The sequence below is a fragment of the Aspergillus caelatus genome, assembly GCF_009193585.1.
Source record: "Aspergillus caelatus strain CBS 763.97 unplaced genomic scaffold BDV27scaffold_192, whole genome shotgun sequence".
Classification (NCBI taxonomy): domain Eukaryota; kingdom Fungi; phylum Ascomycota; class Eurotiomycetes; order Eurotiales; family Aspergillaceae; genus Aspergillus; species Aspergillus caelatus.
In genome coordinates, this window is record NW_022475455.1 from 57,325 (window position 1) to 73,301 (window position 15,977).

A 15,977-nucleotide genomic window follows, 5' to 3' on the forward strand; every position below is an offset into this window, starting at 1 on the left:
CTCAATGTGAATGTTACCCCGGTTTTGATTACTCTGCCTCCAACTCCAAACATTAGCTGGAATCAGAGAGAAGAAAAAGTGTCAGGCGTGTGCCACGCTGTGGTATATCAATCTGTGGCCTTGACGTGCACGCTCCAAAGCATACTTTAGCCCTAAGATAAATGTGCAAAACTTTTATTATTATGCTGCGAGATATAGTCATCGCCCGGGTACATGTACCCGGATACGATACACTCGTTGCAGCATGGTCACGCAATGTCAACTTTTATTTCCCCTTTCCATATCTTCCGATTTACTCTTTTTCGATCTAGTACCAGTAAACTGGGTCGCCCCCCTGATGGAAGACTGAGTCGTCAATTCCTAGCCAGCTATACGAAATTGCCACCCGACGAGGTATGTGCTTTACATGGACGGCGACCGCACTTGAACGAGAGCATAATGCACTCAGAAGCTTATCTACAGGCTAAAGCAGCTAAGGGAGCAGCATGTAATCTATCTACGTATTCTTCAATTTTTCCCCACGTGGAATATTCCTTCGCGCTTAAGTGACACGTCTTTCCCGTAGCCACGTATGTACCATGTGAAGACACCTCATCCTATATCCATGGTCTGTATGCCCTATACATAAGGTTAGACCATATTACACTTTAGAGAAAGTCGAAACAATCGGTTATTGGTGGACACTCCCGGAAATCTGGACATATAGACCGTCAGATAGGGCGTATGTACCACCTAGCCGACTCGGGAGCATGTACCCGAGTGTGGAGACCTAAGCTTCCAAATTACTGAGGATGCGTAGCCTGCTGCCTCTTAGCCGAGAAGGGAAAAAAAAGAAGAAGAAAATAGGAAAATAAAGGGCCATAGAGTGACATATACCACCTTAAAAGGCCGTATGGAGGTTCACAGTCTCCCTTGCCAGACTGAGATATACGTTGTTTGCCTGATCTCTTATTGTCCTCGAACTATTAGAACGATCAATTAAAACATGTCGCCCAACTCCCGCAGCTGTCCACTGTGGAACAGATGCCCAGTGCCCAAGATATTGATTGAATTTGGCAACCCCAGGCGAAGATATATGACAGGTGAACGGATTGACGGAAAAGTGACAATTACTGTGGACTCTGAAACCAAGTTCAGTGAGGTCAATATCAGCCTAGAAGGTCCGCGTTCCTGTTTATTATTAGATCCAAGTGCCAGACTAATACTGACGTTGGGTCTTTGTAGGCTCATCGCGGGTGAACTTGTTGCAACCAATAACCACTCAGCGGGAAGCCGGTGCCTCTCATACATTTCTAACACTCGATCAACCTGTTGACGAAGTAAATTACCCGGCTTCGCGTGTTTTCAGACCAGGCAAAACCTACCAATTCCCGTACACATTCGTTGTTCCGAATCGGTTACCTTTGAAATCGTGCAGCCATAGAACAGCCGACACGAGTATTACACAGGCACACACAGAAGTCCCGCCCACTCTGCATTTGAGGAACTTGTCGCAAAGTCTATGCGAAATCTGCTACCTCATCCGTGTTACCGTGTGTGGACAGAATACAAGCAACAATGGAAAGCGGGAGACACTAGCTAGTCTTACGAAATCGTTTCACCTTGCCCCTGTTCATGAGGGATGGCTTTCCTTCAGCAGTCCTGAGAAGACCAACATGTATAGGTCTAGTATTGTGCAGGAAGTCCAAGGTCAATGGAAAAGACAGGCGCTGGGTCAACTCAAAGCCGTGGCATCTACAATACAGCCAATTCAGATTCCTTCACTAGGTCTACCAACCAACACCGTGGTTGCCCCTGTCGCGTTGCAGCTTCGCTTCGATCCTGTCAGAGACGCCCCGCCCCCAAGACTTGCAAAAATACACCCTACTCTCAAACAGTCGACTCTCTTCAGTACAAAACCGCAGGATGACTATCCGTGTCTCAATAAGATAATTGCTGACCAAATGTCGCGAGGGGCACACGTTCATGTCAGCACCCTTCCTTCGCAGACCATCTCATCCATCAGGTGGGCCAAGCATATGTTACCGCACTATTCGGGTTCTTCCGGCTTTGACCAGTCTTCGCAAGCCAGCTCTATTACGGAACCTGGACACTCTTCCACCTCCAGCGCTGGCTATTATTACACAGCATCGGTTATGATCCCAGTCAGCTTACCCAGCAACAGCGACCTTGCGCCCACATTTCATTCCTGCCTTGCCTCACGTACCTACGCTCTCGAGCTCCGTCTTTCGTACCGCATGCCTAATGCACCCGTCTTGCAACGAATGCCCACGCTAGAGGTACCTGTTAAGGTTATTGGTATGCGGACGCTGGATAAGAGCGGTGATAGCCTCCCGAGCTACAGCTCGATTACGCCAGAGAAGCCGTCACACTTGGATTCTCCGTCTACGCCATGCTATGTTCAACGAAAAGCGTGGAGTATAGCAGATCTAAAGAGTGCTCTGCAAGATGGCAATTGGTTTCCATCTCCTGAGTGGCACAAAGTATGCGCACTGCCCACGTATGATGATATTGTTGCACAATCAGCGAAGTGGCTATAGCGACTCCCGGTCAATACATGACTGTTTCTGAATGGCTGCTTATGTGAACGGTTGCAAAGTATCTGAACCTGCCTTGGGAACCAACGGAATTTACTTCAATGTGTCCCTCATATATATATGTGCATAATGGACATAAGCTACATCTCGAAAATAGGACCGGCTCTAAGTAATATAAGCATTTAACACGAAATGAGCCAACACATGCGCATCACATGTTCCTCGGTACCCGAAAAAGGCTGTATCTTTGCCCAAGTGCTTTATACTTTGTACTATGATCTGTCTACCACTCCCCTTTTTCTGGTTCATTCGATTACCTTCTATTGCAGTAGCCTTGCAGGTGACAAGTCCACTTCGCCACCTACACAAGGACTACGAGCCAAGACTCATCAATAAAGTCTTTTTGAGTGCTTACAGAACCATCACCGTGTGGTATATGATTTTAGGGTACAAGTATACTGAATCCGCCCCGGATTTTCATCACATCCGGGCCGGAAGTAGGGCACGTTCGCAGCGGGTTGCCGGGTTTCCACACTCCCGAGTCCCGGCCCGTGGACCCAACAGACGCTAAGCCATGCCTGGATGGCTGATATATAATCATTCTACTTGAAAGGTCTTGGATATACTAAACCGTGGTTTCAGAATCTACTTGGCGCGAAATTCACGGATCCTAAATTTTATGCTTAAAACCCTGGGACAGGTTCTCAAGCAACATGGGCTGCGCTCTTGCTCATTCCACTCTTACACGTCCTGCCTCGCATTACTCTCCTTACTTCAGATCCAAAGACCTACTAGCCAGCCGTTCACCAAGCAAAGATGAAGAACACCGCCCTTTATGCCAATGAGAATGGCGAGCTCGGCGCTCGCCGAGATTTGCCAGTCCCCCGACCCAGCGATGGGGAAATCCTGATTGAAGTCCTTTTCTCCGGTGTGAACCGTTCTGATATCACCTCGGTGAAGCTCCTGGGCTCTCGCTCTCGGGTCCTTGGCAACGACTTTTGTGGACGCGTTCTCGAGGTTTCGGATCTGGTAGACACCGCTTTCAAACCTGGTGATATTGTGGCCGGGTACACGATGGCGAATTTTGATCGCCCTCTCCGTTACGGGTCTCACCAATCGTACATCTCTATTCCACCGAAGAACATCTTTAAAGTGCCAGAGAATGTACCAACTGCTGATGCTGCGGGTCTGATGACTGTCGTTCAAACTGCGAACGATGCCCTTTTGAATCTGCGTCTGCCTCTGCCATCAATGGACCCTGGACCAACGGATGGAGTCATGGTAATCGCAGGTGGCGCCACGACATGTGGTATCGCGACTATCCAGCTTGCGCGTAATATCGGCATCAAATCTATCATAGCCACTGCTTCGCCGGGACGCCACGAGCTGCTCGAGAGCCTGGGTGCAACACGCTGTTTTGACTACAGGGGTGATAGTGTTGTGCAGGGCATCAGAGCGGCTGTAGAGGAAGCTGGTCGTGGACCGGTGTATGGTCTCGACGCAGCCGCTACGCCTGACGCTGCAAAAATACTCTTGGACGCCTTGGCAGACCGGGAAGATATCCATCTAGCATCTCTCTCCCCTTGGGCTGGAGATCGTTTCGAGTTTGTCCTCGGTGGTCGTGATTACGATGTCATTTTCCATCCTCCTGGCGCGCCAGAGCCATTTGTCATGCCTGCTAGACCAGCTGATGCGGCAAAAATGTGGGACAGTCTCATGTGGGTACTTCAGCACTATGGGAAGGAGTTTAAGCTGCCGGTTATTGAGGTCTTTGAGGGAGCTGCAGAGGACGCTCTGGGAGAGATACAGAAAGTGGCGGATCAGGGAAAGTTTGGAAAGCTTGTGTTGAAACATCCTTTGATATAATACGTACTTAGAAAGTGTGGATAAATCTATTTAGGTTGATGCTACAAGTTCTAAATTGAAAGCTTGCCGTTGGTAAATTGGTACTTTCATCTCGTTTAAGAATCAGTAGCACAACTTACTGAATCAGAGCTTTTTACAGAGACTTTCTGATCGACCCAAGGATCAAACGGGGCGAGGGTATGAGTAAGATCATGGATGCACGAAAGCATGGCGAGCATACCTGGGCACCTTTACGCCCTGATACATCTATTCATGGAGCAGTCAGGAGAGACACACAATAGTGCGAGGGGCTATATTGTGCTCGGAGCGTTGTACCGCATTATAGCGTTCACTGTTATGGCCTGGTTCATGGTGGTCATGAAAACGTACCTAATGGTATTTACGTGTACCAGTTGCAGAGTTGAATAGATGACTTTAAGTGGTGCCCAAATTTATTCACTTATAGCGCATATTTGCCATGAAAGATAAATCATTACAACATGAAACGATTCACCAGTTTTCCGCAATCTGGTTAATCCCACAGATCCCTTTTCCATGAGAGCGGGGAGCACAAAAAGGAGTTTTGTGCTTTGAGCCAAAGAACTATTACTTTCCTTTTTCAGGATTGTCCTTGGTGTTAATACGCCCACGCCTCACGATCACACCCAGGACCATTGACTTTGAGGCGAGGAAGTGTTGATCGGCACATTGACTGTGGGATTGGATACTATTGAGTGGCTCTGTTGTCAGCCTCACCAGGAAATCCCGGATAATTGCGAGACTCGCTCCGTTAGTGTCGAATGATAGTCTCTCTTGCGATGAGGATGCAGCATGTGCCAATGTATTAGCGCCGTAAGCAGAGGAGCTGTCCTCAGCAACCAGCTTTCTTGCGTCGTTGTTTCACAAGACCTATTGTTGGCTTAGGACCAGCTAATATTGTCAGATTTGGAAGATATGCCACGTATGTGTAACGGCAGTTGTGCTTCAGCATACAAGCCACACGTGGAGATGAAGAGAATAGAAAGCATTAAATCACCCAATTAAGCCATCGCCCAATCGGAGAAACTGTGCCTATCCTGCTCACAGGATATCAGCTTATCAATCAGTTTCAGCCTCTTCGTATCCAACGTACCCCTCTCTATCACGCAAGCCCTTTAGCCTCATTCGGGCTTAGCTGCATAAATGCCGGCATTTACAGTCTCCAATCCCGAGCAGACACACGCTCCCATCAACGCTAGTACACACAGCCTCGCCTGGGCGGCGGCTATTGACCACCCCAGAGAGGGCCATATAGGACCGTTTATCATGCAGGATTTCCTATCCTGGTATGCTACATCTCTGGCTGCGAAAAGTGAGGCCCAGTCGTATCGATTCGCCAAGCACTCAGCCTTGTGTCCACACCCTCTTTTTATGACTTTGGTCTATGAATATTCCAATAATATACTCGATGATATAGAGGGTTTGCAAAGTAGAACATATAAATAAAGCCGTATATACTCTTGATATCAGCATATGCAAACTAGCTTTTTCTAAATCCACCTGAAACTCCTCGATAGCAAGACTCACTTTAGCTTCCTTGCATCCTTTCGATTTTGTCCACTATGAGTCCATACAAGTCTTACAAAACCGGGGAAGGCTTCAACACCGCCCTAGGTGCCGGCTTGAACAGTACATGGTCTGGGGCAGATGCCGTCCATGGTATTGTCAATGCTGGGGTTAAGATCGAAGGTGCCGTTGCTGAGCACCAGGTAAATTTCTCTATTTTTTCCTACATAATTTATAAATCAGTGTGGCGGATGATTATGCTCTTTTGTAGTCCGCTGACTTAGACATAGTGGACCAAAGCGAGGGTCAACGAACAATTGCAGAGAGCTCAGTACCCGGATGGCAAGCCTAGGGTTGATCACTCGGCGCAGTACCAGGCTGCGAACCCTGTACGTATTTGTTATATGACATGAATTGTAAGGGCTAACCTGATTTCGATAGACACTGAGCAATCTTGGGAATGACCAGCAACTTTATAATCGTGTCAATGGGGTAAGTAATCCAGTTGTCTCATTATCCAGTATAGAACTACGGAAACTCATAATACTACTCTAGCAACGTTAGGAACGCGATTGAGTACCGGAGGACTGGATGTGCTGGAGATGTTAATCTGCTTGATTTCGGATAAGCATGTGGTCGAATTATATGGAGGATATTTTTTTACTCTTTGGTACGTTGGGCATAACTAGGATAACTGTCACATTGCATGTTATGGAATGCCACTATTTGTCTATCGAATCATCCCTTGAATGAGATCTTCGTCCCGGGGAACCCTAAAACCGGGGCGCCTCCACGTCTATTATTGCAGGTCACCAGAGTATTATATCTCGTCGGTTTGTTGTAAACAAATATTATCGGACACCATCATTTTATGCTCATCGTATCCCCCTCGTTAATACGGCTGCTGCCTCTAATCATCTCCCCTCCCCGCCATACGACGAATCGTCACGGGCCACAATGATACCGGGCTCGCGACAGTGAAATATGACACAAATTTCACCCCGCAGCACGCGACAGACCAGGGTCCTGTGATATCCTTTCTCTGGAGCATCACCGAGCATCCGGCGGAGGTGAATAGCGACGAATAAAACGTCGGTCTTTCCAGGGATACCGCCAAAGGGCTCGAGTATCTGTGCCATCGATGTACCTCCGAAATCGAAAGGGACCCTCCAGCACTCTATAACCCTTGAGTTTGCAATAATTCTGAAGGGACAGGCCATCCTCAGTCTTGATGATGATACACGGCTTCCTGTAGCGGAAGGTAGTGTGGTGGTACAGCAGGCGTCAATGCATGGTTGGGATAACGAGACTGATCAATGGGCGCGATTGATGGGCATTATGGTTCCCGCGCAGCCTCCAATAATTAATGGCAAGGAGTTTGAGGATCTCTGGCCTTTTCTAAAGCGAGAAACTGGGCATAGTCTATCCTTGAATGTCCATACCCTACAGTGCTGGAGCTCAGGTAGAGATCGAGCAAACAAGAGGCAAGCTGATTTTCCTGTCACTCCAATAGTTCACTATATCTGTCAAGAGTCTCTTTCAGAAGTGAATCAATTGATTCTTTTTGCTTTTCATTCTTTAACACAACATCTGGGCTATTCTGTGTTTAGGGATTCATCCTGTTGACAAGTCGCGTATTCCTGGCATTAGCTACTGTGCACAATTACCATGATAGCAATTCGTTAAGGATCTACCAAGTGTTTACGGATCAAGTTATAGATCCTTTTTTGAACCCTTCAAACTAGATCTAATATAGCTTTGTGGCGATCTGCTTGGCCATTTAACGTGATTCGGCGGTTTCCCTGCCAACCCATTGCCGATGCAAGGCGATCAGGCCCCGCTATAATACCCTCGCACTCAGTTAGATGAAGCATTGGACTCTGGTCCGTAAATGGTGGTGTAAATGCGTGGGGTAGACTTTTCCTTCCTGCGAAAAAAGGAATACATAATTTCTCTACTGCAACATGTCGAGGACTCGGGCGGCGCTTCTTGTATAGTTACCTCTTTCGCCGATAAAGTATACTGAACCGATGAATCATATTCCCGCCTTTGGTTAGCCGTCATACCGTTGTCCAGGGTGATGTATTGCCCCTCTTTTTTACGAAACTTTGAGAATCCCCCTGCATCAGAGCTCAACCTCCTGGTTGTCTCCCTCCTCGACTTTCCTGCAAACCCTGGGGATCATTGGTGGTCAGTACACATTTGATGACATACATCAATAGAGACATTTGTTGCTAACGTGGACCAGTTGCTTCATCTAATACTCTGATAATTCCACATTTGTAGAGGCGTCTAGTAATCCGGGGAACCGGTCACTGTTCTTTCTATCGCCATGGAGAAATACCAGAAGATCGAAAAGATCGGAGAAGGTATGCAGTTATGGGACCCGAACTCTATCAACACAAGGTTGTACGATCGGTCTGACCTTCATATTGATACTCAGGGACTTATGGTGTCGTCTACAAAGCTCGTGAGCTTGTTCACCCCAATCGGATCGTCGCTTTGAAGAAGGTCCGACTAGAGACCGACGACGAAGGCGTCCCTAGTACAACCATCCGTGAAATATCTTTATTGAAAGAGTTAAACCACCCTAATATCGTTAGATTGTTCAACATCCACACAGAGGGCTATAAGCTCTACCTTGTCTTTGAACATCTAGACCTCGATCTCAAGAAATATATGGACGCTCTTCCCATCAACGATGGCGGACGTGGTAGATCTCTCCCGAATGGCTTAAGTGTGGATCTCGGGTTAGGCGAAGCCATGATCAAAAAGTTCATGTCCCAGTTAATCGAAGGCATTTATTTCTGCCACAGTCGTCGGATTCTGCACCGTGATCTTAAGCCTCAAAATCTTCTGATCAATCGTGATGGCAGTCTAAAGTTAGCCGATTTTGGATTAGCAAGAGCTTTTGGTGTTCCTTTGAGAACCTATACGCACGAGGTATCATCTTCCTGTCTCTGAGCCCCATCACAAATTAATAACTAATCGTAATGCAGGTCGTCACCCTATGGTATCGCTCTCCGGAGATTCTTCTCGGTGGTCCCCAATATTCAACGGCAGTAGATATGTGGTCATGTGGCGCTATCTTCGCGGAGATGTGCATGCGCAAGCCCTTGTTTCCTGGGGATTCGGAGATCGATCAGATTTTCAAGATATTCCGGTACGGTGTCCTGACCACATGGAATTATTGTCGCAAGCTAATCTCATCTAATTTCTTATAGCTTACTTGGCACCCCCGATGAGGATTCTTGGCCAGGCGTTACTTCCTTCCCGGACTATAAGTCATCATTCCCCAAGTGGAAGCGCGACAAGAACAACGCTCTTATTCCTGGATTGGAAAAGAATGGGTTACGTCTTTTGGATGCTCTTCTTGAATTTGATCCGTCACAAAGGATGTCTGCCAAGCAGGCTCGCTCACAGGCCTACTTCCGGCATGGACGCTCAGCTCATAAAGAGTGATTTGTGGGAACTTGGTATCTGGTGAATAAGGCTGTGTATGCGGAGCTAATTGGGAGCCACCAGAATCAAGGCATGGACCATGTCGATCTCGGAAATTCTTCTTACTTAATCGATACATTTCTCTCTTGCATCTGCGAGTCTGTAAGTATCGATGTTATCAGGAAGGGAATATGAAATTAAAGGAGGGTTAAGACCGATGATGCCCAAATTAATGTTTCACTTATCTCAATTACGCCGTGCAGCTCGCAGAAATCTCCGTCTCTGTCAGTAGTGGGCTTAGGGTCTTTGTCGAGGAACTGACAGTGATTGTGGTTAGCTCTTGGTAACCTCGACAAATGTAAAGGGGCGACAAGCTTTACTCATAATTCAAGTAAGAATGCATGTAGAAATGCAGAAATGTTCTTGGGAAGAGCGAGGCATGCTAGAATCGGCCATGGCAGACTCCCATAGACTCAGCTCAGCCTATGAAGACACCTAATTCGATCCATGTCTCACTCTCTAGTCACTGTGCATTTGCCCCTTTCTAACGTGCTTGCCAATCATTGGGATATTGCTTCGTCTTCCTGCATATTCTGGTGTTAGCGTTCGCAGTTTACGGAAGGAATAGTCATCTCTTACCGTATATCTCGGGCACAGCCTTACTCGCCTCGTAGCTATGTTATAATTGACTAGAACACTTTTCCATACTCATAAGTATTCAGTAAGTATAGATAATCTATCAAGTCTTGACTCCTAAAGAACCATGATCAAGACCTCAGATAAGGCTCTGCCAGGCAGCAGCCCCGTATTTAGTCACATCAACCCACGTAGCTGCGCAATAGCAATGTTACTATGAAAAGAAGCCTGAGAATACCTAACTTATGACCTAACATCCTAACGCATAATATTAAAGCCTAGATATTAATTTAGATGTAAATCGTAATATAGGAAACCGTATATTATATTAAATCACGAGGGCAGTTTTCACCACACATCTTGCCTATGAATTACCCTAATAACCAAAAACGACTACAATAGATCCTTGCACTGGCCCTAGACGGAAGGCAATTCCCGAGATGAAAACGGGACAGTCAGTGTCGGGTGTCTTCCATTGGATCGATAGGTCATTTGGCCAAGAGTATCCCGCGGGAAAGCTGAATAAGGGTTTTGATCTTCTACCTCAGGTATCAATATAAACTAAACTCTAAATTAGAGTGTTTCGGAAGGAAATTTCTAACTAATTCTTTTTAGGTAAAGTACCGTTTCAAATACGGTGCCTTTCTCGAACACTGCCACTAAACACCTTCCATCAAGAACCATTCGAGGCTGAAAAAAATAATATCCCGGTAAACACTCCGTGTTCTGGGGAGAGGAGCCAGTTCCTTGTCTAAAATTCGAAAAACGATCTTGGATTCCGCTTAGTTAAGCATCGCTCTAGGAATATTTTCGTTCTAGCCACACGTGGGGCCCTTATCTGTGGCGTGGCGGGACCATGGCTCTTGAATCAGGGGAGTCTTGGCTGTTATCGTGAGGGTTACAGCGATGAGTATGCAAAACGGCTGAGGTGGAGTGAATACGGGATATGAGAGCAAAAATACATCACAAGGCTATAGACATCTGCCTTGATTCCTCGTATGAGCCCCCTGTTAGTAACAGATCTTTCCATTCGCCGTTCCAGGGTTCCGTCTGTGTACTTGGTAGCAGTCAGGACTCAATTATGGAGCCGGTGGGTCTGACATGGTTGTTGGTGCCTTCTTACGGCATCGATTGGCAGACGATCGGCACTACAATGGTGAAACATGGGACGACAACCTACGGACAGATCAATGGAACATGATGAAACGGATGGAGCTGGGTCGGTTCAGGGACAGCCTGACGGGCCGTTCAGAATTGATATAAAAGATCGACTTGCGGTCGCTGAGTCGATAGTCTTCTCGAAAACCAACGTCCTTCTTTCTACCTCCCATACATTCGTTATAAGCCCTGGTGGCTGTGAGTCATTATTTCTTAGTCAACCTTTAGCATCTACTTCTGTATTTATCAGCTTTTACCAATTTGTTCTTGCATCCCAGCGATCAACATGCGTTTCTTCCAGACCCTCGTTGCTCTCCCCCTTATTGCAGGCGCCATCGCCAGCCCTCTCGACGCACGCGCTACCCTCGAAAACTGCACCCCTGAGAGAAAGCAAATGATCGACAACGCACTTTCCCAGGCGGCAAAGATGGCCCAAGCCGGAGCGAACCTCATCCGCACCAATTCCGAATACTCGTCCAACCTATTCCAGAGCTTCTTCAAGACCAACGATGCCCAGTCACGCAACCGCGTCGCGCGTGTCTTGGAGACGATCGCCGCGGAGGCCACGAACGGAAACCAGGGCGTTGTGACCTACTACTGCACTCCGGAGGGCATCAACTGCGTTGACAACCACGCTTTCACCATGACTGCCTATGGCGAGACGGATGGAACCTACGGACGTATCCGGACCTGCCCTGCGTACTTCACCAAGTTTCCCTCCTGGTCGAACACCTGCAGTGTTCTGGATCAGGCCACCTCGAGCTTGCACGAGATGGCCCATACCAAGGGCATCTTCGGCCCTGAGACGTATGGTTACGATGCTGTGCATGGTTTGAACGCTGCTGCTGCTCTTGAAAATGCGGAGAGCTATGCTTTCTTCTCCAAGTGTAAGCTTTCCCAGTAGTTTCCCTTTGAAGAATGATACTAATATTATTGCAGCTGCTTTCCTCAACTGCGATGTTACCAACTAAGCAGTTTCTTTTGAAAATAAAACGTGCATCGTGGAGTGATTATTATCGGGGTTAAGGCGGTGTCAGAAGTGGAGTCGGGGTTGCATTTGATTATCTTTTGTACAGGGCTATTCCGAATCCTCATGGCTTCGCTCCATCTTTCAGTCCCTAACTGTTAGTCATGTGAATATACCACGGGGACAGATACGTACGCGGTACCAAGTCCAAGGGCTCTGTAATCAGTTAGCTGTCTTGGTTAGAGGGCAAACTTTCTATAGTGAATAGAATCCACTATTGACCGACAAGAATAAGGTGACACCACAAAGACCTGAAAGACTATCAAGTGCTATCGCAAAGCAACAGTCCAAGGTAGAAAAGCTAGATCTTTCGAGTACGCATACCCATTGTATACTTCCAATTCCTCGAAAGCTATTTGTTGTATTACTATGGATTACAGTTTTTACAGTCACCTGCGGAAATAGCTTTCCCCCATACAGCATTATCGTATTATTCACAGCCTACAAACCAATGCATGGCCAACACTACTATGGCACTCCTGGCTTCTGTTCAATAGGCCACAACGGGCTGCAGAGGCCACTACTAGACAATTCAGGTCAATGGGTAAGAAGGATCGGGAAAGATCGGGAAAGATAGACGGACACACACACACACACACACACACACACAGACAGACAGACAGAGAGAGAGAGAGAGAGAGAAATGTATTGTACCCGAATACAGCTCCCATTCAGGTGCTTTTCTCGGCTCGTCAACGGCCGTTTAGTATAGCACTAAGCAGCTCTCATCGACAATTGTATCATAAATGTGCTTTATATACATTGTGGATACAGTAAAGGGTCTGAAATAGCAGCGATTATGGCAGACTACTTCCCCCTTTTCCCAGGCTTTATACTACGAATTATAAGGTTGATCTGATAGTCTAAGTGTAGACTACTGGGTAGAAAGGGTGCAGTACACTGGACGTGTCAATAAATATTGTATTAAAACACGGAATACAGCAGTGAAAATATGTTTTAGAAAGCTAACCAGATAGGTGGGCTTTTAAAGTATATTAGAAAGAGATGATGATATTATCTAACAGTAGTAATTTCTAGGAAGTATATATTATAAGGTTGGTATCTAAAGGATCTAGGATAGGGTTGAATAGCAGCAGTATTAGCACTATAAAGTATAGACTATTCTATACTATGTAGGCATTTAAAACCGAAGGATTCAGGGCCCTATCCCGTGGCGGTGGATCACCTTGGCAGTATCCTAAGGAGTGAGATAACTGTCCACATACCCCTACATAACAGCTAGGAGTCTAACTAGGATGTCAGCTAAGATTTTAGCTAGGATTCCAGTTAGAATCCCAGCTAGTGAGTATGTTGGCGCGTTGAAGTGTTCTCTAGAATAATAAAAAATTATAGTGATATAGACGATTTTACCTTATCTCTTTGAGCGGAGGATCAGGCGTAGGGATGAGGGAAACCGGGCGATTAAGCGATTTGATCGATCGACGGATACATCTGGGTTTCCGTACGCAACTCGGTGTCTGCGGTGACGATCTTTCAATAGTCTTCAGCTGCCTTGCATACCCCACAACAACCCTCGCTTTAGGAAGTTCATTGGTTCTGCGCAGTAGATAGGTACACCGCTGAAGTTCTTGAATTAGGTGCAGAAAATAGCGCAGATGTAATTAGTCGATGCCCCGACTGCAGGAGTATACAAAATGGAGGGAAAGACCCTTCGTGGTAAAACTGAATCCAAGCATATGCCTAGGCACTTCTTCACAATGGTTTCATCCAAGATTCTCTCTCTCGCTGTTTTCTCCTTCGTGGTTCCGGCTCTGGCACTGGACCCGGTATGCTTGACGTCCTTTCTGTCCGTTGAACTTCATTCGAGCACTCCACTAACAACTCATTCTGCAAAGGCCACTATTTGGTCGAAAGAGCCCTGCACAGGAGAATCGGCAGAAATTCCATCCGACAACAACTGCACTCCCGTGCCCGACTCATTGTACGTGGACACAAGCGTCAGGAGGTAGAGAGAGAGCCAAATTACTCACAAACTGGTAGGGTTGGCAAAGTGACTGCCGTTACCGTCCCAAAAGATGTTGTGTGCAACTTCTTCAGGTGAGCTTTCTCAGAAACTACCTAATATGGGACAGGTGTACAAACCCGTTGACACGAAGGGATGAAAAATGCCAGGAGCCAATTTTGTACTCAGTGGAGGACCCCGGTATTTGCAAATTCAGCGAGTGGGATGTCAATGACAACCAGGTCAGCAATGAGTCAGCTAGCATCCAGTGCTATGACAGCACCGACTAGAGCACTTCTCATGACATGCTATGAGGGTAGCATTGATATATTCTGCGAACCTTACACTCGAGAGACATTCTCGTTTGAGCGCATAGATAATGAAACGATTCATAATAGATCGATTTTATGCGAATTAAATTTGAGAGGGCCCTCATGAAAAGGAATCTGCCACGCCTCTTCTGGTCTGCGATACTATCTATTTCCAATGGCAGCTTTTTACCCCACGGGGATGCGGGAGGTACTAGACTGCCCTTTAAATCACGTTTACCTTCTCTTAACAGTAAATAAAAAGATAGACAATCCGCCCAGCCTATCCATCACATGCTGTATCTCTAAATACTTGCTTCCACTAATTCCAAGAAAAAAGGAAAAGGAAACAAGCCCCCGGCGGTGGGGGGGCACAGCCCGTGATATTCAGACGCCTATTTCCGATCGTGAGAACTCTTACGATCTTAGCACCTAGGTGCCAAAGTGAAAGGAGGATAAGGACCTTAAGAAGCCCACGCTCCTGTCTCCACAGATAACTTATCCAGGTCCCCATCTCCACGACCAGATCTACGGGAAGCTCAAGAGATAATACCTGAGACTAGCATGGTTGTAAAAGGGAAAGGAAAAGGGCTCACACGAAAGGCTAGGTTTGCTAGAAGCCCGACCCGGGGAGGCGATTTTGCCTGGAATGCAGGCGATTACGACTCAGATGAAGAAACAGACATAGATTTGAACAATGCCTCTAAGCACGAACCACCGGACGAGGATCAAGTAGATCCACTGGGTGATTGAGAGTGGAAAACAGAATTTTCCAAATATAACCATATCTTGCGAAATTCAAAACCTCCGGCGATCGCGTTTCGGCTCAATTGCTTCACGCACGTACTTTGTATATTGTAACATCTGCACCAGAAGGTTTGTAACTACCGGAAGGAGCTGAAAGCTTCCGAAACCTCTCGGCATTGTATTTAAGGATATTAGGATCCACTTGTTTCATCGCGTGTTGGAGATCTGGCTTTTATGGAATGGGGTGGTAGGATGAGGTAGTATATATTGCTAATATCTATGCCCACCATCATTTTGGAACAACGCTTATGCACAGCCATCGTGTACAATCGGTTGGTAAGAACAAAGACAAAGACCACATGAGAAGCAAAAAAGAAAAAAAAATATGGTGACGAGAAGGTACACGATTGCGTTAGTACTAGATCTTTTGTTCAGTCGTGACTATTTACGGAGCTCTTGGGCTCAATGGAAAGAAATATATATAGTGGTAGGACTCTCCGAATAGCACCACTTTGTTCGAAAGATAATCTACACTTATTCGATATACTACCCATAGCGCGAACTGAGCCTCTCCATGGCAATAGTTAGATGAGATAACTACTATACTAGATCTCATCATCAACCCTGTATGTTTATTTCATGGAAATGTTGTCATTCGTTCACTACCCGCGCTGTAGAGTCATTGAGCAGTATTCAAAGGGAGAGAGATATAGTCGATACAGAGGGTCAAAAACGTTATTCTTATGTTGCAATATCTTTTTTAAAAAAAA

The 15,977-nt window shown here is 46.5% G+C and overlaps 6 protein-coding genes across 6 annotated transcripts; all 6 read left to right on the forward strand.

The window, feature by feature from the left end:
- Positions 1-985: 985 nt before the first annotated feature.
- Positions 986-2,540, forward strand: BDV27DRAFT_161207 (uncharacterized protein; the record flags this gene model as incomplete). The annotated part of the gene is made up of 2 exons (XM_032073176.1): positions 986-1,160; positions 1,225-2,540. 2 exons carry the CDS (start codon positions 986-988, stop codon positions 2,538-2,540), a joined length of 1,491 nt encoding a protein of 496 aa, XP_031924022.1.
- An 813-nt stretch (positions 2,541-3,353) lies between these two features.
- Positions 3,354-4,403, forward strand: BDV27DRAFT_167340 (zinc-binding alcohol dehydrogenase family protein; the record flags this gene model as incomplete). Its single annotated transcript, XM_032074455.1, has 1 exon — positions 3,354-4,403. One exon carries the CDS (start codon positions 3,354-3,356, stop codon positions 4,401-4,403), a length of 1,050 nt encoding a protein of 349 aa, XP_031924023.1.
- Positions 4,404-5,910: 1,507 nt separating this feature from the next.
- Positions 5,911-6,665, forward strand: BDV27DRAFT_34139 (uncharacterized protein). Its single transcript, XM_032076373.1, has 4 exons — positions 5,911-6,130; positions 6,218-6,316; positions 6,369-6,419; positions 6,483-6,665. Exons 1-4 carry the CDS (start codon positions 5,984-5,986, stop codon positions 6,489-6,491), a joined length of 306 nt encoding a protein of 101 aa, XP_031924024.1. The 5' UTR covers positions 5,911-5,983; the 3' UTR covers positions 6,492-6,665.
- A 1,594-nt stretch (positions 6,666-8,259) lies between these two features.
- On the forward strand, positions 8,260-9,389 carry BDV27DRAFT_161210 (cyclin-dependent kinase; the record flags this gene model as incomplete). The annotated part of the gene is made up of 4 exons (XM_032073177.1): positions 8,260-8,296; positions 8,371-8,870; positions 8,927-9,090; positions 9,152-9,389. 4 exons carry the CDS (start codon positions 8,260-8,262, stop codon positions 9,387-9,389), a joined length of 939 nt encoding a protein of 312 aa, XP_031924025.1.
- A 2,059-nt stretch (positions 9,390-11,448) lies between these two features.
- Positions 11,449-12,133, forward strand: BDV27DRAFT_167345 (putative metalloproteinase; the record flags this gene model as incomplete). Its single annotated transcript, XM_032074456.1, has 2 exons — positions 11,449-12,049; positions 12,102-12,133. The coding sequence occupies 2 exons, from the start codon at positions 11,449-11,451 to the stop codon at positions 12,131-12,133; spliced, it is 633 nt and encodes a 210-aa protein (XP_031924026.1).
- A 1,711-nt stretch (positions 12,134-13,844) lies between these two features.
- BDV27DRAFT_161212 (uncharacterized protein) lies at positions 13,845-14,442 on the forward strand (the record flags this gene model as incomplete). Its single annotated transcript, XM_032073178.1, has 4 exons — positions 13,845-13,976; positions 14,046-14,131; positions 14,191-14,247; positions 14,307-14,442. The coding sequence occupies 4 exons, from the start codon at positions 13,845-13,847 to the stop codon at positions 14,440-14,442; spliced, it is 411 nt and encodes a 136-aa protein (XP_031924027.1).
- Between the last annotated feature and the right edge of the window lie 1,535 nt (positions 14,443-15,977).

Excerpts from the sequence above, each read along its gene's own strand:
- BDV27DRAFT_34139 (XM_032076373.1), top strand. The coding sequence starts at position 5,984 with ATGAGTCCATACAAGTCTTACAAAACCGGGGAAGGCTTCAACACCGCC. Across the intron at positions 6,131-6,217 it reads GTGCCGTTGCTGAGCACCAG|TGGACCAAAGCGAGGGTCAA; the intron begins GTAAATTTCTCT and ends ACTTAGACATAG. Across the intron at positions 6,317-6,368 it reads AGTACCAGGCTGCGAACCCT|ACACTGAGCAATCTTGGGAA; the intron begins GTACGTATTTGT and ends TGATTTCGATAG.